This window comes from Chelmon rostratus, chromosome 21 (genome assembly GCF_017976325.1).
Source record: "Chelmon rostratus isolate fCheRos1 chromosome 21, fCheRos1.pri, whole genome shotgun sequence".
Taxonomy (NCBI): domain Eukaryota; kingdom Metazoa; phylum Chordata; class Actinopteri; order Chaetodontiformes; family Chaetodontidae; genus Chelmon; species Chelmon rostratus.
In genome coordinates this window covers 1,036,207-1,062,690 of record NC_055678.1, presented here as the reverse complement: position 1 = coordinate 1,062,690, position 26,484 = coordinate 1,036,207, and the positions used below count along the sequence as shown (strand labels likewise).

At 47.2% G+C, this 26,484-nt stretch overlaps 1 protein-coding gene across 1 annotated transcript in view; it reads right to left on the bottom strand.

The window, feature by feature from the left end:
* Positions 1 to 294: 294 nt before the first annotated feature.
* LOC121625342 (Snf2-related CREBBP activator protein) overlaps positions 295 to 26,484 on the bottom strand; it is a 29,418-nt gene continuing 3,228 nt past the window's right edge. Inside the window, exons 2-31 of the mRNA XM_041963423.1 lie at positions 25,602 to 25,868; positions 24,206 to 24,391; positions 23,927 to 24,067; positions 23,480 to 23,672; positions 22,564 to 22,733; positions 21,699 to 21,792; positions 21,512 to 21,601; positions 20,083 to 20,256; positions 19,676 to 19,902; positions 19,288 to 19,465; positions 19,011 to 19,147; positions 18,621 to 18,790; positions 16,235 to 16,564; positions 15,750 to 15,936; positions 15,478 to 15,647; positions 15,034 to 15,185; positions 14,723 to 14,938; positions 14,473 to 14,637; positions 13,578 to 13,730; positions 13,014 to 13,343; positions 11,635 to 11,813; positions 11,103 to 11,416; positions 10,805 to 11,007; positions 9,549 to 9,718; positions 9,187 to 9,383; positions 8,194 to 8,308; positions 7,379 to 7,504; positions 6,976 to 7,152; positions 6,687 to 6,770; positions 295 to 6,540 (exon numbers count right to left, since the gene is read on the bottom strand). Coding sequence (XP_041819357.1) covers positions 1,681 to 6,540; positions 6,687 to 6,770; positions 6,976 to 7,152; positions 7,379 to 7,504; positions 8,194 to 8,308; positions 9,187 to 9,383; positions 9,549 to 9,718; positions 10,805 to 11,007; positions 11,103 to 11,416; positions 11,635 to 11,813; positions 13,014 to 13,343; positions 13,578 to 13,730; positions 14,473 to 14,637; positions 14,723 to 14,938; positions 15,034 to 15,185; positions 15,478 to 15,647; positions 15,750 to 15,936; positions 16,235 to 16,564; positions 18,621 to 18,790; positions 19,011 to 19,147; positions 19,288 to 19,465; positions 19,676 to 19,902; positions 20,083 to 20,256; positions 21,512 to 21,601; positions 21,699 to 21,792; positions 22,564 to 22,733; positions 23,480 to 23,672; positions 23,927 to 24,067; positions 24,206 to 24,391; positions 25,602 to 25,868 — 10,155 coding nt within the window. The 3' untranslated portion in view covers positions 295 to 1,680. The remainder of the gene's footprint in view (positions 6,541 to 6,686; positions 6,771 to 6,975; positions 7,153 to 7,378; positions 7,505 to 8,193; positions 8,309 to 9,186; positions 9,384 to 9,548; positions 9,719 to 10,804; positions 11,008 to 11,102; positions 11,417 to 11,634; positions 11,814 to 13,013; positions 13,344 to 13,577; positions 13,731 to 14,472; positions 14,638 to 14,722; positions 14,939 to 15,033; positions 15,186 to 15,477; positions 15,648 to 15,749; positions 15,937 to 16,234; positions 16,565 to 18,620; positions 18,791 to 19,010; positions 19,148 to 19,287; positions 19,466 to 19,675; positions 19,903 to 20,082; positions 20,257 to 21,511; positions 21,602 to 21,698; positions 21,793 to 22,563; positions 22,734 to 23,479; positions 23,673 to 23,926; positions 24,068 to 24,205; positions 24,392 to 25,601; positions 25,869 to 26,484) is intronic.

Genomic DNA, 26,484 nt, shown 5'->3' with positions numbered 1-26,484 from the left:
TTTTGTTTCGTTTGCACATTAGAATCTGAATCAGCTTTATTGCACATTCACACCTCGTTAAGTTGAACCCCTCGAAGCATCAACAGGAGGCTGCGTTTCACCCACAACTCAACAAACTCGGCAACACAATGAAAAATGGCAACTAATTTTTGGTCTTTTTATTCAACTGTAATTGTCTTAATTTTTCAAGTAAAACAATGTGGAATTACAAGGGATCAAAGGAATGCAACAAATGAAGAGACAAATCAAAAATAAGACCATCACCATAAACTACCCGCCCGCCCGCCCCCCAAAATCACCTCTGCTCAAAGTAGCTTCGACGAGTCCAAAAGTAAATCGACAATTTACAGCCGTCTGGAACTGTACCAGTAATTTTATTCACATATTTTGTCCAAGTATTTTTTTCTTTACATGAACGAAGAGCAATGACGTGATTGTGGCAAAAATTCAGGTGAAAAATCAACAGAAGTTTGGTTGCACTGATGCACAGGGGGCTTTTCTCGACATTGTATTGGGGAGTTTGTATCTTTTTTGTTTTGTTTGGATTTTTTTTTAAACAACGAGAAGCTCAACACCCCCGCTTCAGGTGCTTCACAAGGCAATCTGAGGTTCAAACCCATTTGGCCAACGAGGCACTCGTAATTTCAACAACGTTTACTCGCCCTTTTGATATAAATACGTGACAAAGTGGACTGTAACTGTAACCGCCTTTGGGAAGATTAGGAAAAACAAAGTGGGGTTTTTCTGCTGCAGGTCTGTGGTGAGAAGCAAAAGAGGTAACGTCTTCAAGACAATCTGCAACTTCAATTAATACGTTTTCCAACTGTAGAGATACACGGCGAGGTACCAGGGACCAATTAATCGACTCAAGTTAAATTACTACACCACGATGTGCTCAAAAGCCGAGGGCCACGTTATCAGATGTGCAAATGAGAAACGCAAGGCTGGATTTAAAAATGAATCCGATGAACAGAAAAGGACATGAATAAAAGGGGCCCAAGCAAAGACAAGCTCCAGCATAGTGCAGCAAAGATCACATTGACAGATCAGTTCTCTTCCCAACACCCTGGAAGAAATAATAAAATATGCATAACTTATCAACTGACTACAAAGAAACAATAGTCAGGACAGCTGACGAAATTTTCAAAACCAAACTTTCTAAAACCTCCAACTTACAATACAACTGGTCACTCAAAAGTTTTTAATGTCACACAAATGACTTCATTTATAACCCTAATAAGAGGGCGCTGTATAATCCCGTCTTAACACATAAGATCTGAGTGTTCCAGTCTTTAATGATTACAGTACATAATGTGAACTAACGACTTTCCTTTATCGCCTCTTGCAACTTTGTCCCCGTCAAGTCTCAGTGGCGACTTTACGCACTGCATCGTCTCTCCGTTAACAGACGCACAACAATGGCGCCACATTTTTTCTCTCTCAGTCCGGCATCCCTGAGCCTTCCCCCAGCTGACAATGGCTGAGCTGGTGAGGGGACCAGCTCCAATTGGAAAGGGAGAGGGCCCAAGAGGCAGGGGAGGTCCCTGGCTTGTGCAGCACTCAGTTCCCTTGCTTTCGTTAGAGTGCAGACAAAGCAGCAACCTTGGAGGTCATGACATGCTCTCGTTTCGTGCTCTGCGACAACACTCTCGCTTCCATTTTTTCCCTTTGGCACTCCGATCATGTCTTGTTGTGACGAAGCTGACCAGAAGAGGAGCGGGTGCTCGCGGCCGGCGATCTGGCCTGCACCGCCGCGAGGGCCGCGACGCTGCGCAGCACCCTGTCCGGTGTCCCCTCAGTTCCTGAACCGCTGGTCACCTCCTGCGAGAGCCTCTGAGACCTCCTGCCGTCCTGTCGACTCTCTCTTTGCTGGCCCTGCTTGTCTTTCTTGTCTCTGCTCTTTGGCCGCTCCGAGCTGCGCTCGCTGCCGGAGGAGGCGGCGCGGGACTCCCTGTGCTCGGTGTTTTGAGAGCTGATGCTGTGAGTACGCTGGCTGCTGTTGCTGCTGCTGCGGCTTCTGCTGCTGCGTCCGCCTCCGTCGCCTTCCCCGTCGCTGCTCATGCTGCTGCAGGCACTGTGGCCCTGGGACAAAGACTGCGCCTCCGCCTCGCCTTCCTTTCCCCCTGCCGACTTCCTACTCCCCCTCTCCTTTTCCTCCGCTTTAGATCTCTTGTACTCTACCTCCAGGGGTGGAACCAGAGAACCGGGGCACTGTCTGGTGGAGCGGGAAGCAGAGCGGCTTGTCTGATTGGGTGTTGAGGGTTTGCTGCCACTGCTTTTATTATTAGTAAGATTTACAGAATTACTCTGAGGGGAGGCTGGTACACTTTTGCTTTTAGGCTTTTGGTTCTTGTCAGAGGAGGAGGCAGGGGAAGCCTTAGCCCCTGAGTCTTTGCGAGTGGTGTGACCAGGGGTGTCCACCCTGCCTTTCATTGCTAGGAGCTTGGCTGCTGCATTGAGTGCCGAGCATCTCTTACCCAGAACCTCGGGCTCAGGAGGCAATGAGGGCGTGCTATTTGTCTGAGCTTTACTGTCTTGTGAAGGCTGAGATCCTGCAGACTTCCTGGTCCTCACAGAAGATGTATCACTGCCGGACTCTCCACCTGTGGACGTGTTGGCGTTGTTTGATGCGTTTCTGTCAGAGCTGTGCGCTCGTTTCTTTCCTTGCCGGCTGCTGCTTTTCTCCCTCTCCTGATCTTGGAGCCTGTGCTTGGCTGAGCGAGTCAGCCGGTGCTCCCTCCTGCTCTCGCTGTTGTCAGAGTCCGAGGAGGAAGAGGAAGACCTGGAACGCATTCTCCGAGAGGAAGTGGCGCCGAGCTCCTTCCCGCTGCCTCCCTCCGTCTGCTCTCCACCCTCTTCCTGCTTCTCCTCCTTCCCCGCCTCTGAGGTGACGTCCATTCTCCTCTTCTTGGTAGGATGTCTGTTTTCGTACGTCCTCTTGTGGTGAGCATGACGAGTGAGGGTTGATGTGGAGCACCCAGACGAAGGTGAAGAGGAACGAGCGGACTCCTGGCTGCTCTGGCGGCTAAGAGGCCTTTTCTGGATTGGAGTTTTCTGATCTTCAGTAGTTTGCTCCCCTGCCCCCTGCTTAGCTTCTTCTCTCTGAGTGTTTGAATGTGTTTCTCTGCTTGTTCCCTCCCTTCCTGACTCAAAGTCTTTGGTCTCAGAGGAACTCTCCACCTTTCTCCTTTTAGACTGAGGCTTACAGATTTCTTGCGTTTTGTCATCATCCTCCTTGCTTGTCCTTGCTTCAGCCTCCACGGCATCTGCCTCCATTTCTGTCACCGTGTCCTGGTCACCTTTAGATGCTTTCTGTGTCGGCTCTACAGATTCCTTCTCGGATGAAGCACCGGAAGGAGCAGATGTGGGGACCTGGGCCAGGCTCTCGGTCTGGGCTGGTGTAGACACCTCTGGGGAAACATCTGTGGATGCAGAGCTTTGTACCTGTAGTGGAACGACTGCAGAGGTTTGTGTGGTGGACACAGGAGGGACTGTTTTGGTTGCTGCAGCTGTGGTTGCTGCTGACACTGGGGTGGCTTTGGCAGTGGATACTTGCATTGTTGTGACAACGTCTGTGGTTGCAGCTGTCGTGGACTTTTGTGGGGATGATGTAGTTGTGACAGTTGGTAATGGAGCTGGCGTAGCACCTGTGGAAGTGACTGGGGGTGGGATGTTGACAGTCTGTTGTGCAGCTGTGGAAGGGGTCGTTGAAGAGTGTTTTGCTGCAGCTACGGATGTGACATGGACTCCATCTGTTGGAGGTGGTGTAGTTGCTGAAACTGTCTTTGCCATGGCCGTGGGAGTTACACTGGCAGATGTTGTAGTGGGGGAAAGAGCATAGGTCGTGATAGGAGCTGCAGAAGGTTTTGCCGAGGAGGTGCCAGCCACTGAAGCAGTTGTTGCCTGTGCAGCCAATTGACCTGTTGGCGCGGTTGAGGCTGGTGTGGTAGGAACTTTGGTAGTTGTCACATTAGTCTTTGCTTGGGCTGGAGAAGATGGAGCTGTATTTGCAGCAGATGTGGAGACTGCTACTACTGGTGGTGCCGTGTTGTCAGACATGGTTGAACTTGCACTGGGAACTTTGCTGGGACTTGTTGAGTTTGATGGACCAGCTTCTACTGTTGTTGTCTTAGTTGTTGTGGGGGAAGATGATGAGGTTGGTTTTGGCAAAGCTGCAGAAGGGCTGGTAGCTGTGGCTGAAACCTTTTGGGTGGCAGCTGGGGTGGATGTTACAGTAGGTGGGGTGGAGGTTGCAACAGATGGGGCAGATGTTGAAGATGACAGAGTAGAGGCTTGCGGCAAGTCCTTTACAGCAGTAGTTTTAGTTTGGACTATTTTTACTGTGGTGGTGACTGCTGGTGTTACGTTTACTGTTTTTGATGTTACGTTTGGAGCTGTTGTGACCGCTGTGACCGATGTGGTAGTGACTGATGCTGGAACTGCTTTGACAGCCATGGGAGGTGATGACACAGTGGATGGAGTGGTAGCAGCTGGTGTCATAACTGTGGTGGTTTTGGCAGAGTCTGGTCCTGTCGTTTTCACAGTTGTAGAAACTGAAGGTTTTGGCTCTACTTTAGCTTTAGAAGCTGTGTGTGTTGGTTTTACATCGGCATGAGTTGATGTGACGGTGCTGGCAGGCAGCGGCGGGGTCGTAGTGACTGCGATAGTGGCAGACGTGGACAGCGTGACAGAGGATGCAGAGGAAACCTGGGTCGATGCTGTGTCCAGGATCTGGACTGTAGCCGGAGCTGAACTAATGAATTGGGCTGGGGCTGATGTGCAGGCAGGCACAGGATGGGGTGGGGTCACCTGGGGTGCAGATGTAGCGGGTGCTTTAACCGAAGCTGAGACTGGTATGGAGGGCTGAACTGGTGTTGTGGAGGCCTGAGCTGGATTTGGAGCAGGGGCTGAAACTGGGGCTAAAAGCTTAGTCTTGGTGTCTGTTTCCTCAGCTTTAGCAGACTGGGTGGTCTGACTTGTAGTGATTACAGCAGTTGTGGGGGTCTCCGACTTGTGGGGCGATAGGACTGTTGGCTCTGTGCTAGCATTAGTTTTTGATATACCACATACACTGGTAGTGGTGCTCTCACTTTTAGAGTTCTGCCCTTCACTAACAGTTTCTAGGATGGTTGTGGACTCTTTGCGAGGACGACCCCTCTTACGTTTTGGGGAGAGAGGGGGGTTCCCATCCTCACTTGGCGAGGTGGGCTGTGGGGAAGGAGTCACTGTGTTGTCAGACTCAGGTAACCTCGGAGGAGTCTTAGGGGGCCGGCCCCTCTTTCTTTTCAAAGGTATCTCTAGAGAATTCACGCTGGACTCTGCAGAGGTTGAAGTGGCATCTTTGCCTGGTGGTACATCCATTTTTCTGGACTGGTTCACTCCTCTTCCTCTACCCAGATGCTGCTGTTGCTCTCCCAGCTGAGCGGCCATGCGAGACTCAGTTTCCAACCTGCGTCGTACAGGAAGGTTTCTCAGCACAGGCATGTCAGGAGAAAGATGGGGTGGGGAATATGGAGGGTAACTTCTGACAGGCTGCGGGTGCACAGATGGACTGGGAGTAGAGTCTTGGTCCTGAGGAGATTTGGTCATGGTCCCTTTAGTTTTGCTGTCAGGGCTTGGTGATGTGTTGTCTTTGTTCGGTTCGTCGATGAATCCAGAAGTGTTCTCCTCCACAGTTGCCTCTTCTGAAGAAGCTCCACCTCCAGTGCCGCTTCCTCGCCGCCGCCTCCTTCTTGGCTCCTTTTCCTCCACCACCGTGACTAGCCTCCCCGGAAGCTTCCGCAGGACTTTGGCTGACGGGGAATCTTCAACCAGACCCCGCAGGACTTCACCATCTGCTGACTGACGCTTGCGAGGCGATCTGGAACTGGTGGATGGGGGAGACATGGCGCCGTGGTCATCATCTTTTGCCTGATGGTCCAGTGGGCAGCTGGACTCTAGCGATGACTCGGACACCCTCCTTTCATTCTCCCCTTCTTTCTCCTCTCTGACTGCTTTGGAGATCTTGCTGTCAGTCTCCCCAACACACTGTTTCCCTCCAGGGGGAGAGGTTGTAGGAGGGGAAGGCACTGGACTGGGATGGGAGCGGTTTGGTAAAGTCCTAGCTTTGGTGGCCTGATGATCTCTGGCAGGAGATGAGGCTTTTGAAGATTTGGAGGAATCTTGAAGCCTGGTTGATGAGGAGGTTTTGTGATGGTCTGTGCGGGATGGGGTGGTAGACACACTACCAGTGTCTTTGGCAGCTCCACGTACTCTCAGACCAAAGCGGAGTCTTTCAGGCACTTCTCTCGGGGTTGTAGGCTCAGGCTCGGTTTCGGGCGAGGCCCCACGCAGTCGACCACTAGTCCTTGTAGAGGTGACAATCTTGTCTTTGTCCTTGTCCTTGGGTTTGCGGCCACGCCGGGCTGGAGCTGGCTGAGCAGGCTCCACAGAGGCTGGTGGTGACAAAAAGTCATCGTCGTCCTCATCAGACGAAGCATGAAGTTTTAGGCCCTCCTCCTTGGCCTGGTCCAGGCCCTTCCTGGCGGCCTCCACTTGCTCCTACACACACAAGCAAGAACAGATTTTACACCTTCACAGATACAGTGAATTTAGCCAATCAAAGTTTTAGAAAGCCGACCCATTGAGAAGCAGGTGTGGTTTTTCAATTCAAACTAAGTGAAGGTGAAGGTGTGGTGTGGTGTTACCTCAGCCTGCTTCAGCTCTTCTTTGCATACATCTTCCAACGAGGCTTCCAGGAAGTTCATGGCGTAGCGTTCGATGGGCGTGAGCTAAGGGCAGGAAGAGAACACGGTGAGTGTAGAATAACTCTGTAGATATAATGCAGCTGTAATCCACAGATGTTACCACTTCAGCACTGGATATATTTATTTTTTATATTATAGATGTATTATCTAGCCATTCAAGAGCTCACACCAATGTTCTATTAAGGATTTTAAATTAATAATTAAATTACAGAACAGCATGATTCCTCACCTGCTCCACCAGAGCAGCTATTTCCTGCTCGGCCTTGGATAGCTCCTCCACCTCCTCTTGTTCCCCTCCGTCATCCAATGGTATGTTCTCGTTGAACTCCGCCAGTTCTGCCACCTGCTCTGCTTTAGCCTGAGACGCCGCTACTATGTCCTCCTCGTCCTCGGCACGACACAAGGCCTGCGGGAATCATTTCAAGATGATCAGGTGATCTGTATACGATCAGTTGCATTACTTTGGGACTGTTTTCAATATATGAACAGTATATTATTCACGTATAAACAACAAGTAGCTCATTCAAGTCTGTTCTGTGCTGCAAAAAGCCTGTTTAGTTTCGACGTGTACCAAATGCTAGGCGCTACATACATCATATGTGCAGGTGTGTGGCCCATGTGATGCATCTAACCTGCTCCAGAATGGTGGTGCTCTGTTTGTTCACAGCTTCCTCCTCTTCAGCCTGAGGCACCGATAGCTCCACCGCCACCTCCCTCTTCTCCCCGTCATTCATATCAAACAGCTCTCGGATGGTTTGCTGACGAACAAAGAGAACACGAAAACAACAATGAGAGGCGCTTGATCCGCTTAATGTCCTGACATCATCACGAAAACATACCCAAAAAGAGCAGCTATGCTAATAGTGTGATTCATTTAATATATTAATTAGACAATGCTGCACTGTCGGCACACTTCAAACAGCACAATAGGTATTACTTTAAATAAATCTAATTAAAGGTGAAGAGGGCATAGAAAAAAATCCAGGTTTTATTATTTGTCATAATTATTTATTCTTTTATGTTGAGTTTTAGTCTTCGTCCTCCTCTGCAAGTCTTTGATAGCAATGTGACGCTTTTCCTCCTCATCTTTCTTTGGCTACAGGCTTCTCAGCCATCAAACACACACCTACAACATGTTTGTGGTTGGATAAAACAATGACTCATCGTCACATCATTAACATGTGAGGCGGCAGGCGACAGAAGAGAGAAAAGTTAACACACTGGACTGAATTTTACTTTGTTCTCCGCACTTTTACATGACGAGGAGTGAAAATAGTGAGATGTGGTAAATGGTGATTCATTAGATTTTATCCTGTGTGCCATGAAATTAGATGATTTAAGGGAAACCCCCAGTGTACTTTCATCAGGTGGAGTATTAATATAGAAAAAAGATTATTATTGGTAAAATAAATAATGAATTTGTGCGTGTATCCCAGTAAATCCCAACCTGTTTGAAGAAGGCAGTGGTGAAGTTTCCTCCTTCGATGGCCATATCTCCCAGCATCCTCTTCTGGTTGGCTTTCTTTAAAATGTTCTCCTCCACTGTGCGCTCGCTGATCAGTCTGAAGAGGAACATGAAAAAACATTGATATCTTGTTGCTGAAATCACATTTCCTCGTTGTGCAGAACTGTAGTTAATCAGCACAATAAAGGAAACATGGTGGCATTAAAATAACACGGGCGCTGACTGACAGCGTAACGAAATGCCATTTCCTCCTCTCACTCCCACAATCCTTGTTTTCCTCCATCGTGCACCACCTATCCAGACTCTCACTGTTGTGTTTGTGCTGTGGACGTGAACCGTTTTCTCACACATCAATGTTCCAAACAGATAAACACCGGCTGCATTCTGTTCATGTGTAGGTGATCGAGGACCCTGTTAATGTGCATGCTGGGCTACTAACATGCTGACTGATGCACACAAATTGATCAGAGGTCTTGTTAATTCTATTAGTTACACATGTGCTTCTGTGGTGGCATGTTATCAACATCCGGCGTCTCTAGACAACTACCTCTGACGTGGATGATGTCATTACCGAACTCCGCGCTCCCAGCAGCCAGCCACAACACGGCTGACTCTGCGGCGGTCGGCTACGAATACGCAATAACGAACCATAGCTGTGCCAAACTACAGCTAAACTAGCCGACCGCCGGCTCAGAGGGGAATAGCACCAGCATATCAGAACTAAATATTGGAATATGAACGAGTGTAGCTGCAGATTATGCGTTATATAGAGGCTGCGCATGGATGCCCCGAGTACTCGCATTATACGGATATACGCGCCGCTCCTCTGGGGCTAATTTCTTCAAAACGACTCCAAATGCCACCAAAGTTGTCTGGGTGAGTAAATGGTCGTATTTAATGCTACAAATAAGGTCCAGGTTGTAAAAAACCAAAGTTATCCTTTAAGTGTGCAAATGCACTTTTTTATGCCGTCACCTGTAGATGTGCACATCTCTGGTCTGGCCGATTCTGTGGCAACGGTCCTGCGCCTGAGCATCCATGGTGGGGTTCCAGTCGCTGTCGTAGAACACCACCGTGTCGGCCCCAGTCAGGTTCACCCCTACACCTCCGCTGCGAGTTGACAAGATGAAGCAGAAAATACGCCGATCTGCATTGAAGCGCTCCATGAGGGCCTGGAGGAGATGTGAGAAGATGCAGACAATGAGCATTAGAGACAGCTGAACGACCTGAATGCGTCTCCTTTCTCTTCTGCACACGCAGGACAAGACAACACTCAGACATTCAGGTCAGGCAAAGGATGTCAGGAAACTCTGCGTCCAAAATAAGACAGCACAAACCTGTCTCTGCTCCACGCGGGTGCTGCCATCCAGACGGAGGTAGATGTGTCCGTGGTAGTTGAGGAACTGCTCCAGCACATCTAACATACGCGTCATCTGAGTGAAGATCAACACTCTGTGGCCTCCTGTCTTCAGCTTCCGCAGCAAAGTGTGGAGAGTCTGCAGCTTACCTGCACACAGGGGGCACGCAGCAAGAATACAAATCATTTAGGAAAACAAGCAGCAGTAGTAGAGAATCATAAACCGGCAGAACGGATCATCTGAAAACAGGCAAGGATTGAACATCTACGCTGAATGGTCTTTAAGTGCTAACGAGTTGTGGTGGTTTGACTTTTAGGTGACTTGGTAGATTATTTTTTTGAGACTAATGAGCTAAAAGTGAAAGAAGGTTTTCCTGAATCCTGAGCTTCCTGAGCTTTAGAGCAGGAACATTTTGATTAAAGGAGGAAATTCTATGATTTTGTAGATAAACAATAAGTAGACTGCTGTCACATTAAAGGATAACTTTAGTTTTTTACAGCCTGGACCTTATTTGTAGCGTTAAATACGACCATTTACTCACCCAGACAACTTTGGTGGCATTTGGAATCGTTTTGAAGAAATTAGCCCCAGAGGAGCGGCGCGTATATCCGTATAATGCGAGTACTCGGGGCATCCATGCGCAGCCTCTATATAACGCATAATCTGCGGCTACACTCGTTCATATTCCAATATTTAGTTCTGATATGCTGGTGCTATTCCCCTCTGAGCCGGCGGTCGGCTAGTTTAGCTGTAGTTTGGCACAGCTATGGTTCGTTATTGCGTATTCGTAGCCGACCGCCGCAGAGTCAGCCGTGTTGTGGCTGGCTGCTCGCAGCGTGCGGTGTTCGATAATGACATCATCCACGTCAGAGGTAGTTGTCTAGAGACGCCGGATGTTGATAACATGCCACCACGGGCTCAGAGGGGAATAGCACCAGCATATCAGAACTAAATATTGGAATATGAACGAGTTTCTGCAGATTATGCGTTATATAGAGGCTGCGCATGGATGCCCCGAGTACTCGCATTATACGGATATACGCGCCGCTCCTCTGGGGCTAATTTCTTCAAAACAACTCCAAATGCCACCAAAGTTGTCTGGAGGAGTAAATGGTCGTATTTAATGCTACAAATAAGGTCCAGGTTGTAAAAAACGAAAGTTATCGTTTAAGAGCAGATATAGATTATCAATGCTCTTTCTGCTTTCTGTATCAAACATGCTGCAGAAGCCTTACCACAATCATACTGTATGAGCCTCAGGTCCGGGAACTGGGTCCTCATGTTACACTGGATGCGATGGAGACTGCGAGTGAGTGGAGCGACTTGAGTCGACAGCGTGGAGGAGAAGGCTGTCTGCTTGTGGCTCAGAGAGGGGGGAGGATGGCAGCAGTGCATGGAAATTGGAGGAGCCTCCACTGGAGGAATCGCAAATGTAAACCTAAAACAGGCCCAATTAATAACAGTTAAATCACAAATCTTTTCTCTTCCTCAGAGAAAGCGCGACGCAGGAAAATCAATGAACAGATCGTCTACCTGTCTACGATGTCGCTGAGCAGCTCCAGCCGCTCCTCGATGCTGTGGATGGCCTCTCTCACGGCGCGACTCTGAAACCAGTAGTCGTATTTGTTTTGCCACTGTGCGAACAGACAGCTGCTTTGGCCCGAGCAGCCCCACTCCCCCCGGGAGCTCAGGGCAGCCGGCGAGGGACGGGGACCGGGGAGAAAAGTCAGAAAGTCCAAAACCTCCCGGCCGTACATGGGCTTTGCCCCGCAGTGGCGCTCGTTGACTTGAATGATGAAGTCCAGCCGGCTGTGGCGCTGCTGTTTAAGGCTATCTGCCAGCCATTTCTGTTGAGTGGGGGGGTACACAGTCGCAAGGTAAAGAGCTGCAACATGATACGCTGAAACTGGGCTAAAACAGCATCGATCACATCTCCAGTCATTGTAAAAGAAAACTTTTATGCATCTTTCAACTGATTCTGCTGCGGCTCATATATGAGATAAGATAAACCTCCTCACATATGGAAGTAACAACCCGAGTATCAGTATAAGTACTTCTTGCTTACCATGTAGAAAGGAGAGCGAGGAGGTGGTGGAGGCACTTTCCTGGGTGGGGGGTAGGCTTTCGCCCCAGTACTGGGTCTAGACTTTGTGGCGACTGGTGTTTGGCTGCTGCTGCTGCTGTTGTCACGTGGTGCTGCAGAACATTTGGACACAGAGGAGGAGGAGGCCACCTGAACTGGAGCTGAGGGAGGACCGAGGAGAAAGCACAGCGAGGTTTGAATGGGTTTACTCTGGGTTTGACATTCACCGTGCACAATGTTTCAAGTTTGGAAACCAATCGTGGTCCAACATGCGACTTACACAAGCTGTGATATGATTTTTGAAGTGAAGTTAAGTAGAAGACACGTTGTGTCTGGATATTCAGTGTGTTTACACACACTTTACCAGGTTACTCAGAGAAACAAGGTAATGTGGGTAATCAGTGAACACGTTCACATGCTCTGCAGTATCCTGGTTACTATAGATCTGTGCACACATGCGACAGGTCAGTACTCAGACTTCTCCCTTACACCTAAACTCATCTGGGAACCATGCCTCACTCATTCTAACTGTATTGATAGTAGAGACACTGTATTGGTCCTGAGTGGTGTTTTTTTTCTGTGTGGTGCAGTGAAAACAATCATTTTTCAACACTCAGATCAGCAATGAAGAATGACGTATTCAGAGTAGTGCAGGTTACTCTGTGTCGCTTTCAGTTGGACTTTTGACGGAGTTATTGTAAATTCAAGGACGAATGGTTCAGAGTAATCATCTCTCCTTCCATTCAGCCTCCCTGCTGTTGCTTTCCTGCAGTCTTTTGTTATGCACATGCGTTCTTGTAAAAAGCAGATTTTAAACTCAGTTTTCTGTATAAGTGGCAGAGAAACCGGCATTCTCCAGGAGAAATCAAGTTTCTCTAATCTCATACACCAATTACAGAAATAAGGTTTGTCATTCTCGTGAAGACAGTTGTAACCAGGTTTCATTAGTGCATGTAAACATAGATTATTAATAGATAATTTTAAGAATTAAAATTACAGTTGTGCGCTGGGCAATTTAATCTTTTTTTATGGAAAAATCATATTAGACAGAAATTATTCAAAGCACAGCATTTTATATGTTTAAAGCATGTCTGGAGATCTTTAAACACATGAAACTGGCTTCCAGCTTCCAGAGACTTTCCTGCAACCATCTAAACTTCCCTGCATGTTTCGTCTTACATTACACACAGCACACATCTGGCGCTCTAAGCAGATTAAAAAACTGGAGGGGGAGTGTAGGAAAGAAAAAAATACTAAAGCAGAACTGGGTCAGACATTATTGAAACTAATCTTGTCATGCTTGCACACGGCCTTATGAATTATAGCTCAGAGAGAATAACAACCCGAGCTCGTTCTCTCACCTGGCTGCTCTGCGTTCGATGGAGGAGGCTGCACTACTTTGAGGACGGGGCGAGGGGGGTGGGGCTGGTTCGGGGCTGAGCTATGGTTGCCGGGGGGAGCGATGGTGTAGTGGGCGGTAGCAGGGCCGGGGGTGCGCTGGGTGATCTGCAGTGGAGCAGCGTTTCTGACAGGGGTTGTGTTGGCGTGAGGGTGCGGGGAAGGGGATGCCTGAGGAGCAACACGGGGGGAAGGGGCCACTGCCAGTGTGGGCACAGGCCCGCCCTCCTTGCCTGTTGTCTGACGCACGACGATCTTCACGACGCCAGGGCTGCCCACCATGGAGGGGGTCACTGAGGAAACACAGAAAGACGGGATTTAAAACAACAGACGTCCTCAGAAGAAAATATTTGTGTTGTTTGCTCACAGAAAACACTTCACACTTCAACATATAATTAGAAATTTTAAAAATATTTGGCTGATTCAGACATTCGATTCAGAATTGTGAATTTTTTGGGCGTACAGATAACCGTCTGTGTCTGTTAGGAGGCAGAGCATGAAAGAGTCAGAGAAGAAGGATTGAAAACCTTGGGAGGAGGTACTGTGAGGGAGCCGACTAGCAGCGAGGGCGGCGGAAGTGCTCGCAGGATGTGTGTTGGCGGTGGTCTGGACGGCCACCTGGGCAGGCTGGCTGATGAGGTGGTGCTGCACCCCACTGGACACCAGGTGCATCACATTACCTGCAGCAGGAGCGTGAATCAGACAGGTAATCAGAAACTTTTCCCCCTGATTCAGTGACCGCACTATGACGCATCATTTCATCACTTAAAAAAACACCAGACATCAAACGTGGAGCTGCAACAGAAATCATCCCAGTTAGGATGTTTGATTCTGTTTCAGTATCAGAACTCATTATTTTATTTTATCTTGAAGAAGCAGCGACTTCAATGTCTTGTTTTCACTTCAAATGTCATAAACTTTACTGCAGTCAGGCTTCACTTGAGTATAAAAAAGTAAAAACTACTTCAGCGTTGTGGCTCTGCCAAAACCTGAAGGCAAACTTTTCCTATAATCTGCAGTTTGGCATCTGGTGTGAAGCCTTAGAATTTCCAAATGACATATTGTGAACCACTTTAAACTAACTTCACATTACTTTAAAACATAAATTCATATTTACTTTTAATCCAGTGATGGTCTGTGGAGGGTCACTGGAAAAATTGCGTATTTCTAAAACGTTAACTTTTATTTTGGTCAGAGACGTTCACGTGTGGGTCATCGTGCACGAACGATGCACACGACAGACGACTCTGCAACCTTATTGGAATGAAAACATATTTAAAGAAACGCTTGAATATATTTACAGAGTGACTGATACAGAAAGCCACATTTTTCTAACTGGTAAATCGTGGTGGTGTATAAGAACTGACCCTTCGTTCGTTCATTCACCCCCCCTGTGAAGTACAAGGCAGTGTCAGCACTAACCTTGAACCGGCCGTGCAGGAGCTGCTGGGACTTGGTGGATCTGGGCTCCAGACAGAGTCAGTTTGTTGCCCTGAAGCTGAAAGGTGACGGGCTTACTGCCCTGACACGAGGACACGGGTCGCCCGGCCAAGGAGGCCAGCTGGGCTATGCTCACTACCTCGCCAGCTTAGGAGGGAAAACAGGAAAAAGACGAGGATCAAAAACACTCTAAAACCAAAATGACGTCAAACTGACACCAGCGTACACTTACAAGGCAGCCTAGCTTGCATATCTGGACTGAGCAGAACCCTCTGGGGCATGATGTTTGCGGGGTTTGGACTCGGATGAGCGGGTATGCTGGCTGTGCAGGAAGCGGCGGGGGGCCGTACTGTCAGCACTGGCTTTGGAGCGCTGGATCTCACTGCAGTCTGAGCAGTGAGCTGCATGGATGGGCGGGGAGGGGGCGCGGTCGCCACTGAACACACGACTGAAAGAAGAAACCGAGAAAAAAAAAAGTCAAAACACAACAGCAGCAATTGTTCAAGCTTTTTGTCTACAAGTAGTTTCCCTCCCTTCACTTGCCTTGTTGAACTACAGGAGCAGGTGCGGGGGTTGAGGTGACCTCAGCAGCTGCAGGAGGTTTGGGGGTCTGAGCTGCAGGGGGCACGGAGCAGGTAGGTTTGTTCATCAGTAGGACTGGTCGATTATCACCTTTAGGAGGCGGCTGGAACATCCTACAGCAGAGACGGACCAGAATGTAAAAGATCAAACGTTGCATTAATATACAGATGTTACACTCATCGAGCGTCTGGTTTATCAGCCAATGACTACGCACTGCTGTTTACTTCAGCCTCTCCAAAGTGCTCTCAACTCTTTCTGACATTTAGCCATGAACCCAAGCCGCTCTCACAGCACAGAACACAGCAGTAACACATGAGAGTGTGTGCAACTGTTCACATCAGAGGCATACTGGTGCAGGTCTGTGGTTACAGAAGTCTCTGAAGCATCAGTAGCTGTGCTGCGTACCTGTTGACCTTCATGCGGACTGGTTTGGGTCTTGGTGGGGGTTCAGGGGACTCCATGATCTCCTGGATCAGTTGGCGGCTGACCTTGTGGCGCGGCAGGAAGACGTCTGCCTGGTATCGGGACACTCGGCTCTCCAGACCAACGAGGTCAAACATAGAAAGGTCGCAGCGCTGAGGACACAAAAACATTTCTCAATCCGAATAAAGTCTTTAATATCACTCACTATACGGAAAATGTGACCAAATTATATTTATTTTTCCTTTAATTCTAACCTTCAAAGGCGAGACCTCCAGGGCGTCCTGCACCAGGGAGGCTGTGTGGAAAACAATGGGCTGCGTGATGAAGGGGGACTGGATGGGTCGAGGGTCAAACAAGTTGGGGTGGTTGCACACTTTGCGGAGCTGCATCAGGATATTTATCACAGACATGAAGTGACCGCTGGCCAGGGTTTCCCGGGTCCTGTGGACCAGAAACAAACAGGTGGTGAATAAAATAACTGCACTTAAATGGAATAATTACATGCAAAAAGTATGTCGTTGTTTTCTATTCTACGCAAAAAGTCTGAGGAAATTATCCCAATTTCTTGCAAATACATTAAAAAGAAAGCAGTTACACAGAAACACCTTCTGACAGTCTGAAATAAATCCTTCCTTCACATGCCGACATGCGTTTCTGTTATTTCGTCCACCTCATTTATATCAATGAGGCTCAGTAACGTTTATAATGCAGCGCTCTACACAGCTGTGCAGTTACTTACGAGGCCTGTGCCATGAAGTCGTCGTAGAGGAATCGTTGTCTCTTGGAGAGGCGACAGCGCACCACATGCTCGTATTTCTTGGGCATCTGCTTCTCCACGTCCACCTTGATCCTCCGGAGCAGGAACGGTCTCAGCACCTTGTGGAGCCTCTTCACCAGGCCCTCGTTGTACTCCTGACTGCCCTCGATCATTCCCGTCAGAGGGTTGGAGAACCACTCCTTGAACTCGCGGTGGGACTGGAAGACGTGGGGCATGAGGAAATGCATCAGAGACCACAGCTCCATCAGGCTGTTCTGGAGAGGAGTTCCTGTCAGCAGCAGGCGCCGGTGGCTGTAAAGGGAGAGGACAGTACAGACGTTTATGTAAACATGCTAAGATTTCTATAATTAAGGTGACAGTTGACAAAGTAGAAGAATAGGAGTTCTGATAAATGGATTTCAAAGCTGCTGTTTAAGACTCATTAAACCTGCACTGATTGATTTTTTTTGGCTGCTTGGCCACAACGAGCTGTAAACACAACGCTGACATATCCTCACCTTATAAAGCTCACATGGAAAACAGCTGCCTCTTTACACGTCTAGCAGATACGAAGAACCATAAACATTCACTCTGCGTGGCGTTTGTGACCATCTGAAGCCCGACATTCACTCTCCTTCTCGTTCTGGTCTCCACCAAGACCCGAGGGAAATATCTGGCTCCTAACGTGGCGGCTAAAGGCTCCACTATGTTCACCAGCTAGCTGCTGACTCTGTCTGCCTGCTGTTTGGCACTGAGCAGGCAGTGAAGAGTAGATTTTTGAGTTTTTTTGTGTCTGAAAACAGCTGCCTGCTGCTGCTGCAGTAAAGTTAGAGGCCAGAAAACCAAAACATTGAGCTGAAAGACATTACAGAAGGAGAGCTGAGGGGAAGTGAGTCTCAGAGTCCCTCTGGGTTCACTATGATGGATCAAAATAATGATTCTAGCAGCTTTGATGTGAAAACAAATCTCAATAAATTAATCTAATATTATGTACATCCATAACTGCTAGATGATAGACTGATGATCGTAGGACAACAACACCCTTGGTTTTACATTTGAGATACATTGCAGCTCTGCCCATTTATACACACACTCACTGCTCTCTCATTCTCCATTCGCCCTGAATGCCTGAAGATGATCTATGACTAAAAGCTTGTATGCAATGAAACACTGTGTGCGCCTCCTCGTGTGCAGAAGCTACTCTTTGAAGCTCCGTGAAACAGTGAGAAATTACCACCAGCTGGAACAGGCCACCAGCCAAATGATGCCAAGTTAGTCTAATTACAGCCACTCTGATAAGAAAAAACATTAAAAATGGGAAGATTGGCTGGTGAAACCTTCACATCCACACGCCGCTGTGCCCGGGGATATGGCTGTGTGGTTTGGTGTATTTTCGGGATGAATCTAAAGTCAAACATGGCTAATACTCGATGACGGCTTGTCTTCTACAGCTGGATGCACGCTGACTTTTTGTGACAAGCAACTGCTTACGGATGAGACAGGGGGCACTCTGGAATACGCTCGGAAGCGTTACAGAGACAGGAGACGTTTTTACAATGAGCGTTACTGGTTTTACAAAACTACAGTCTATGGATACATGCTCATGACCTGAGCTCATGGCACCATTTCCTAAAAGAAAGCTGGAGCTATGATCAGTCTACTGGTTCATCATGTCAAACAGTGAGCAACATATCGTATCAACTCAGCTCTTTTGGGGAAAACAAGGTAATAAATAACCTGATCTGAAAATGACACAAATATCTGCATTGACTGAGTTTTTACAGCTGAAGTGCGCATCCCTTCTTCTTTTGCACGATTCCAACCCATCTGTTGTGAAAACAAAAGTGAAACTTATCCTGCGTCTACACTGCCTGTATCACTGATGTCAGTGAGTGACGGCATCCCTTAAAACCACATGCTCAGGGAGGGTTTGGATTGTCAAGCATTGCATTTACTTATTTACTCTCTGGCACAGTAGGATCTTTATATTCAGAGTACAATTCTCCTGTTTAAACTGCAGAATACACCAAAGAATGTACGCCTTAATGTTTTTGGATAGCTCATGCATGTCTGCAGAGGAAGGGGTGCATGTGCTGAAGCAACAACCCTTGGACACAAGATGGGGACTGATAATTCCTGGCTGGTCCCACTGGATGTGTGTGCATAATGTTCAAGCTATTTTACATCACTGATCGTGAGTCTGTAGAGCCAGAGATGTTCCTATTAACAACAGCTGTAACGATGGTTTAACCTATTTTTCCGTTCCTTAATTCTGGAGGTTTGTAGAATCAGCGACACCACATTAATTATTAATTTAAAGCCCTACAGTTTATATTTCTGAGAGTACAAGACATCCCGCTCGACCGACCTGTTGAAGTTCAGCAGGCTCTGCCAGCGTTGAGACTTGAAGTTCTTGATGTTTTGTGCCTCGTCTAAGATCAGGTACCGCCACGACTTGCGTCGGAAAGCCTGATGATCCTGCAGCACCAGCTTGTATGAAGTGATGCACACGTGGAAAGCGTTAGGTTTAGTCCAGCCCTAAGAAAAAAAAACAAAAAAACAAGAGACACTCAATGTGGTTCAAATTTGTGATTTTTAGAAAAGCAACTGTTACCACATCGATGGGGGAAAGAAAAGCCTGAATCTGGGTCACCGTTCGGTACTTAGGGAACATGAAGCGAGAAAAGCACAGTCACTCAGCAGAAACACTGCAGGAAGATGCAGCACAAATGTGTTCCAGTCCAAACCGACTCATTACCTGTCTCTTCAGCTTTCTCTCCTTTTGGCTGCCAAAATAGGTGAGGATTTTAAAGCCGGGACACCAGCGCTTCAGCTCCATCTCCCAGTTCAACATCACACTGGTGGGGACGATGATAAGGTGAGGGCCCCAGTTACCTGAACACGACAGGTCATTGAACAGGAAAGTTCAAGTACTGTAACCGAATATAAGTATCACTTCAAAAGGACAACCAGCTACATCATTGAACTGCTGAATATAGAAATGGCCTTAAAAGTATCTCGACCAGGTTTGTCACCTTTCTCACAGGCGAGGTGAGCGAGCAGAGCGATGGTCTGGATGGTTTTGCCCAGACCCATCTCGTCAGCCAGAATGCCGTTCAGCTTTTTCTCGTACATGGTGACCAGCCAGTCGAGTCCAATGTGCTGGTATTCTCGTAACGTGCCGTGAAGCAGGAACGGGATGGGGGTCTTGACCTTTTATTGGAAGAAAGATGAGATAATTATGGTTCAAAGCTGCAAATTACTACATTTTTGCCCTTTCAAGTATCCTCAGTCCGACTTCTGAAACTATTTGAGGCTCTCTAAATAAAATGAGCAATAACATTAAAACTTTAAATCAGTTTCTCCTGGATTTAAGACATTTAAGGTTACAACAAAATCTTCTTCTAAATTCTGAAGACTGACCTTTGTAGTAGCCAACGTGTAGCCTTTGGGCTGTAGGCTCTCTGCAGTAGCAGCAATGTGGCTGATCTCTTTCTTCGGCCGTGAGCTGGAGGAAGGCGGGCTGTTGTCTCCCTCCTTTAGCAAGAGCTCCATTCCTTCATCCCCGCAGTCGTCATCGCCATCTTCTTCCTCGCTCTCGTCCTCGTCCTTCTCGCTGTCATCATCGTCTGCACTGTCTCCTGGAGAATCTGAGAGAAGCACATTTGAAATGAAGAGAAAATGAAAATTCAAGCTGCGAGTATTAAAAGCAGCGAACGATCTATAAAAACGACAGAAGGAAATATTTCCCTTCTGAAAAGTTGTTGCACCTTCGGCTCGACGGAGCAAAGCAGATAAACAGTTTAGGTTCCCTGTGAGCTGTTTAATACCTGAGGAGGAGGTGTTGCTTTCTGCATCACTCTCATCTTCTTCGGTCTCCTCCTCCTCATCCCCAGACACCTCCGAATCAGAGCTCGCTTTAGAGCCGGATGCAGAAGGAGCCTCAAAGTCTGAGGCATACGCTCCTTTGTACTTCTCCAGCAGCTCCTCAACACTCATATCGCCTGCGAGGAGAACAGAGAGATGTTGGGGTAGATGTTTACCGCTGCTGTGTTTAAACAGGCTTAAAATGAATGAAACGCTTATTGACATGCAGTTCACTGGCACTCGCACAATACGCGGCTACGTTTAACCTGCACTGTGCCGGGAGAGCTCTCAGATCAACTGTTAACAAATCCTGATTTTTCTACATGTACCAAACTTTACAACACACGCATCTCCCCCATACTGAGCTCTGCTTCAGGCTTAATACAATATAAAAATGCAAAATTCTGCATTAGTACAAGGAAAATGTGAAATGACTGTGGAATTATCTGATCAAAACGGCTTAACGGCGGAGGAACAATCCCGAGAATAAGGCGAAATGCTGAGCGTGTCGCTGCTGCTAACCAGACAAAAAACACAGGCTAATCACATCTAATGTGTTTTGTGCTCAACACTGGTTTTATGTGTCTGCTGAGCGTTGAAAGGTCAGTTTGAAGCAGACGAGACGCCCGGCTGTGGTGGCCGTGGCCCCGGCAAGTATAAAAAACAGAACGCTGGCTAACTGTGGCCACAGCGTGTGCCTCTCTCACGCAGCTGCTAGTAGCATTAGCATTAGCAAGACTGGTAAGTGCAGTCAGAAAGACCACGCTGCACGTTAGCACGATGTTGTCCTCTGAACAGGCAGTAAACAAATGAGGCTGCTGATGACCAGATATTTGGGTCTGACATGTAAACAGGAACAGAGCGACACTTCCTCTCAGACACAAGCCTTTCACAGCAGAGCTCCTCGCTCAGCTACGACACAGGTACCGACAGAAGAGCTCTCTCAAATGGGCCATAAATGTGCTTCTTGTTGAGCGCCAAACGCCTTTCCAGCAGAGACGGCGAGTGTGACAGTAGCGACTAACGGCTCCACGTCGCTGTCCATGCTAGCTGAGCGGCGGTCCGTCAGTCTGCCCTGTGTCCTCCTCTTTTTTTTGAACATGGCGGGAGGGATGGTTCTAGCACTGTATGAGGGTGCGGTGACCCTGGCTCACTTTGGCCAAGGTTACAATGCTGACGCTCAGTTAAGAAGCAACATTTCATGCTACAGCAACTAAGAACAGTTTCAGTACGAACATGAGGTCGAGCAGGGTCCTGCCTCGTTCGTATGCAGAGGTCACATCTCCATGTCGGATGAAGATTTCTTCACAGGAGGACAATTCCTCTTTTCAAACGATGAGTAAAAACTAGAAGCTACCACATATGAGTGATGAATCTGAAAAAAGCATCGACCTTCTTTGGCTAAGTCGTCCAGTTCCTCTGCGTGATCCACGTTTCCTTCAACCTTCTCCTGAGCAGCGATCGTGTCCTCCTCATCCTCAGCTGAAAGCAGGATAAGGAAGAAAACAAATATTACATCACTAACAGACCAAGATATCTACAAGTGTGTAGCAGAAGTATGCTTTTGTTTCCATCTTACCATCCTCTTCATTGGCAGTGAATTCACCATCTTCCTCTTCCTCCCCCACTGATGAAGAGGTTTCATCAGAGCATTCTTCATCTGAGCCCGACTCCTATGCAATCCAATGATTCAGTGATTAAAAGAAATGTCCATATCACAAGCACACTATTTTTACTGAAACACCACCCACGAGACTCGACTGAAACATAAATATTGTATGTTTGGTGTTAATAATAAAAATGTTTCACTGAGGCAACAGATGTTTTTTCTGATTTTCAGTAAGAGGCAATTCTTCACATTTTGTTTCCGCCTTCAATATTTGCAGTTAAAGAAAAATTGATGTTGAGTTATGATCAGTCATGAAAGTAAATGATCTGTTGCATTAAATAAAATCTAAAATAATGAACCTCTGAACTGTACATCATCATCATCATCATCATCAGCCAAGCCTTAAAATTAATACGTGTGTATTTAATGGACATTAGAGACGCAGAAAAATAAACTGTGGTAAAACGTTCTGATGGAAAACATCCGCAGCCATTTCTGTTACTGCTACAGCTGTGATTCTGGGCATCTTCAGAGTGATGTCAGTGTTTGGTTGTGATTAATGACAACTGAGCATCTTAAATTCTGAATGAAAGAACTAAAACTTCCCTTCATGAAGGTCTGAGGACTGAACTGTGGTAAATAAAGTGAGGACAAGTGTTTGATTCTGTGGATCTTAGTCGACAATGGACGGGAAACGACCCCTGTAAAAAGTATCGATCGATCGATCAATCTATCGATGTAGAAGTCTGAATAAGAACTTGTGACAATAGTACAAAACCAAGTTCAGTGGTCTTCTTCTTCTACAGTAACAGTCCCATCGGGTTTATGGAGGTACCTGTGGCAGTTTGAGGGTGCTGAGTAGTTGGTCCAGGGGCAGCATGCCCTCCTCCTTCAGCAGTTCAATCTCCCTCCGATGGCTCTCGGCGTCGTTGCCCTCCTGCTGCTCCTCCACCTCTATGGTCTCCTCATCATCCTCCTCCTCACAGGGAGGCTCAAAGTCTCTGTCTGCAGAAAGGACAGAGAAGTTTTGATCTGAGAAAGACTTTCCTGTTTCCTGACTACAAACAAAGACTCCCGGAGTCTCAGACAGACACACAGTGTATCTACACAGACCAGGTTCATAATGGTCCATGGAGAAGCCAAACCGCATTTTTCAAGGCCAAGAAAGGCTTCACAGTCTCTGTGGCCTCAGGGACTCATTTGGTTTAACACATTTGAAACGCATTAAATGAAAATGCGAGTTTGTTTCAATGACAGACATTCTTGATGGCCAAGCAGCCGGTCTTTGCACTTGGGACTGGAGGCACTGTGGAGTCTGCCCTTCTGACTGAGCAAACCCTTAAAACTCCAGTCACCATCCACCTCCATGTTGCCATTCATAACATGGGCTGAGGCGAGTCTGACAGGTCTGACAAGTCTCAGGCCTAACCAGCGCCAAGCAGCGCCCAGACAGATATTAAACCTGACGTCAACTCAGTCAAGACATCTTCGATAGAAATCCGAGAACGTGGCCGATTCTCTCAAAGATGCAATAACCTTGACAGGAACAAAAAAGAACAGCTTTTTGTTTCCATGAAACGTTTTACCTCTGTGGCAAACGCTTAAGATTCAGCCATCGCTGTGTAGCTATGACAACGTCCCCCTCTGAACCAATGATTCAGCTCTGAAAGCGGTCTCAGACCATCACATGGAGGCAGTACGCTCCGTTTGTAGTAGAAGGTTTTATATATATTAAAAAAATAACTTCTCACCATCCTCATCAACAGGAGGTGGGTGAGGTTTCTGGGGAGTCAGAGGGACAGTTTCAGCAGGCCTGGTGGGGGCGAGTGACTTGCTGAGGAGGTCAGAGTATTTCTCCGTCTGGCCAACAATGAAGTCCAGCTGAAGGTCCAAAGCCTTCTTCCTCTTTTCCTCCAGTCTTGACTGCTGCTTGTACTGCACCACCTTTATGGACAAACGATACGACACCAGAACTCTTAACAATTTTACTTTGGAACTTTAATAGAAGCCAAAGCCTAGATGACAAGTTTATACGTCAAAGCGGTTGATAATTTCACTTGTTCTGTGAGTATATATGCATGTTATTGTCTTATTTCTATTCCAAAACCAGTCAAACACGGATAATGATCCTTCCAGATTCCACAGTTGAACACTGATGCAGAATGTTTTGCTTGCTTGGTCTCGTGAATCGTCTGTACCTTCTCGACGCTGCTCCAGAAGGCGCGGACTTCCTTTGCAATGGAAGAGGCAACTCTTCTGATTTTAGCGTGCTCGTCTCTCTTGGCTTTTTCTTCTTTCTGCCTCAGCTCCTCGTGGTGTCGCATCACCATTCGAACCACCTAACAACACATCAACAGAACACATCTAAAACATATACAGTATGCATCATGAGACATACGACGGGACTACAGGGTAGCTAATCTTTCAAACAGGCTGGTAAAATGTGAGCTTAAAGCAAAAACACTTGGATAACTCACCTTTCTGGCCACCCCTCTCTTCCACCGCCTCTCTTGAGCGAAGTCAGCAGAGAGCCACTGCATCTCCTCACACAGGTAGTCCCAGTGAACTTTTGGCCGCGGGGGCTCGGTCAGGCGGGTGAGACGCTTCGTTGACCAGAAGCCCTCTCGCTTCAGCGCCTGGGTTCGATGCTCGATGTCTGCTTCCTAAAGGACACGATGAATTACAGCTCAGTTAATCCTAAACACATCGGCGGGCTACAGGTTCTGAAATTCTCATTCTGAAGGATTCATTTGCCAAAAATCTATTTCTGTAAGAACATTAGTTAATATCGTGACAGAACCATAAACTTAACCGTGAGGGCAAACTGCAGCCCCCCGGTGGTGCACAGCTAACACACACTAGAGTTATCTTGTAGTTCATCTTCTTAAAAAAGGAAAGTGTTTGGGCACATTTGGGATTAAATAGCTTATTAATTGACGTTGAAAGAAGAAGCAAAAGCAGTTTGTGAATACTTTGTACTGAACGACCCGGAGAATAACAAGCTGAACTCCAGCACTAACATGCCGGTGACCGACTCGCACTGCAGGAAAATGGCTTCATTTCACACGTCTGCATCTGTACAGAGTTTTAGATAACTGACAGGCTGCGCTCTGCGAATGGAGACATAATGATAATGATGTTCACAAGAAACATTTAACCAGTGCTGATGGTCAGTAGATGACGTGCAGGGGTCCAGGCTGGAGCTGGGCCGCTGCTGTAAGGACACAGTACACATTCTACCACGTGAGCTACAGGTGAGTAAAATACAATTCATCTTACATTTCACTTAACTGGTTTTACTGTATGTTTCAGGCTGCATAGAACATAAAGACACTGTTTGGCACACAGCGAACTGGAGTAAGAGCTTCTAACCCTAACCCTCTATTTATTAGATCAAGAATCAGTTTTGAAAAGAGAATTAATTGTGAGATTTCCAAGGATTCCCACCTGTTCTGTGTGTTAGGACTCTACCGTTGGTATGAACGGTTGGTGAAAATGCCCAAAAAAAAAACAGAAGCTCATCCTGTAAAAGTGTTTCTGCTCCCGGAGGTTTTAATTCTATGTCGTAAACCAGGTTTTTTTGCAGATTAAAAGCAAAATGTTTAAGCTATGTTTAAGTTATTCTCCGTTGTCTGAGCAGGCAGGCTCAAAGGAAGTGAGAGGAAGCAAATACACACAGTTCAGCTTTGGACCAGCGGTCACACACTGCAGCCTTCTGCAATCCCTCAAACCAACCAATCAAACATTCTGATTTTCTGATTCACTAAACATAATTATGCCTTCTAAGATCAAACAGCTGATTTGCTTTTGCACGACTGTCACGTAAATAAAAAGTTATTACGACGTGTCACATACTGTGTTTTAAACACTCACATGTTTAGCTAGCTCCGCCATGTCCGTGTGACGCTCTCCACGGGGGCGCTGAGGGGCGCCCTGATCGGGTGGGGAAGAGGAGGAACCGTAGGCCCCGACAGACGAAGGAGAAACGAACTTCCCGTGAGGACCCCGGAGAGGCGAGGACCTCTCCCGTCGCGGGGTGGACCAATCAGCGGTGGGTGAGGGACCCAGGTAAGACGAGGAGGTGGAGGGTGAGACAGGAGATGAATTGGTGGTGACCCTGTCAGCGATCCACTGGCGTACCTAAAGGACAAAGATGAAGAAATTATTTTATAAATTAACTTAGCGCGGTGAAAGCAGTGAGACTCACTGAAATAAAAGCCACATGCATGAATTAAAGCAACAGTCTCCAGACTTCAGTGACTTTCTGTCAGCGTTTCATGCAGAATTATAAACATTAAATAGTCAGTGGAAAGTCTTCTTAATGCTCCAACAGTGACGCTGCCTCACTACCACGTGCTTGTGAATATCCTGTTGAGAAGGAACCTATCTGGGTGTCCGACAGCCACCACTTACCTTAAGGAACAGTGTCTGTCTGTCTGTCCTGCTCTGTCCATGCTGGAAAACACACATGGCTTAGCATGCGGCCAACTTAAAACAAATAAATCACTAGGTAATAAAGATAATAATAATAATAATAATAACACTGTTCACATCAATATGGACATGCAGAAGGAGTAAAACCATGCCAGCATATCTGATTTGAATCACAGAAGCATAATGACATGATGGTCTATATGACAGTGTTTGTTTTCAGTCAAGATAAATCTTCTGAATGAAAATTAAAGCAGAACTACAGAGCGCTCACTTAAAGTACAAACAACAACTTGCTCCTCAGGGTGCAAAATGAGCCCTGACC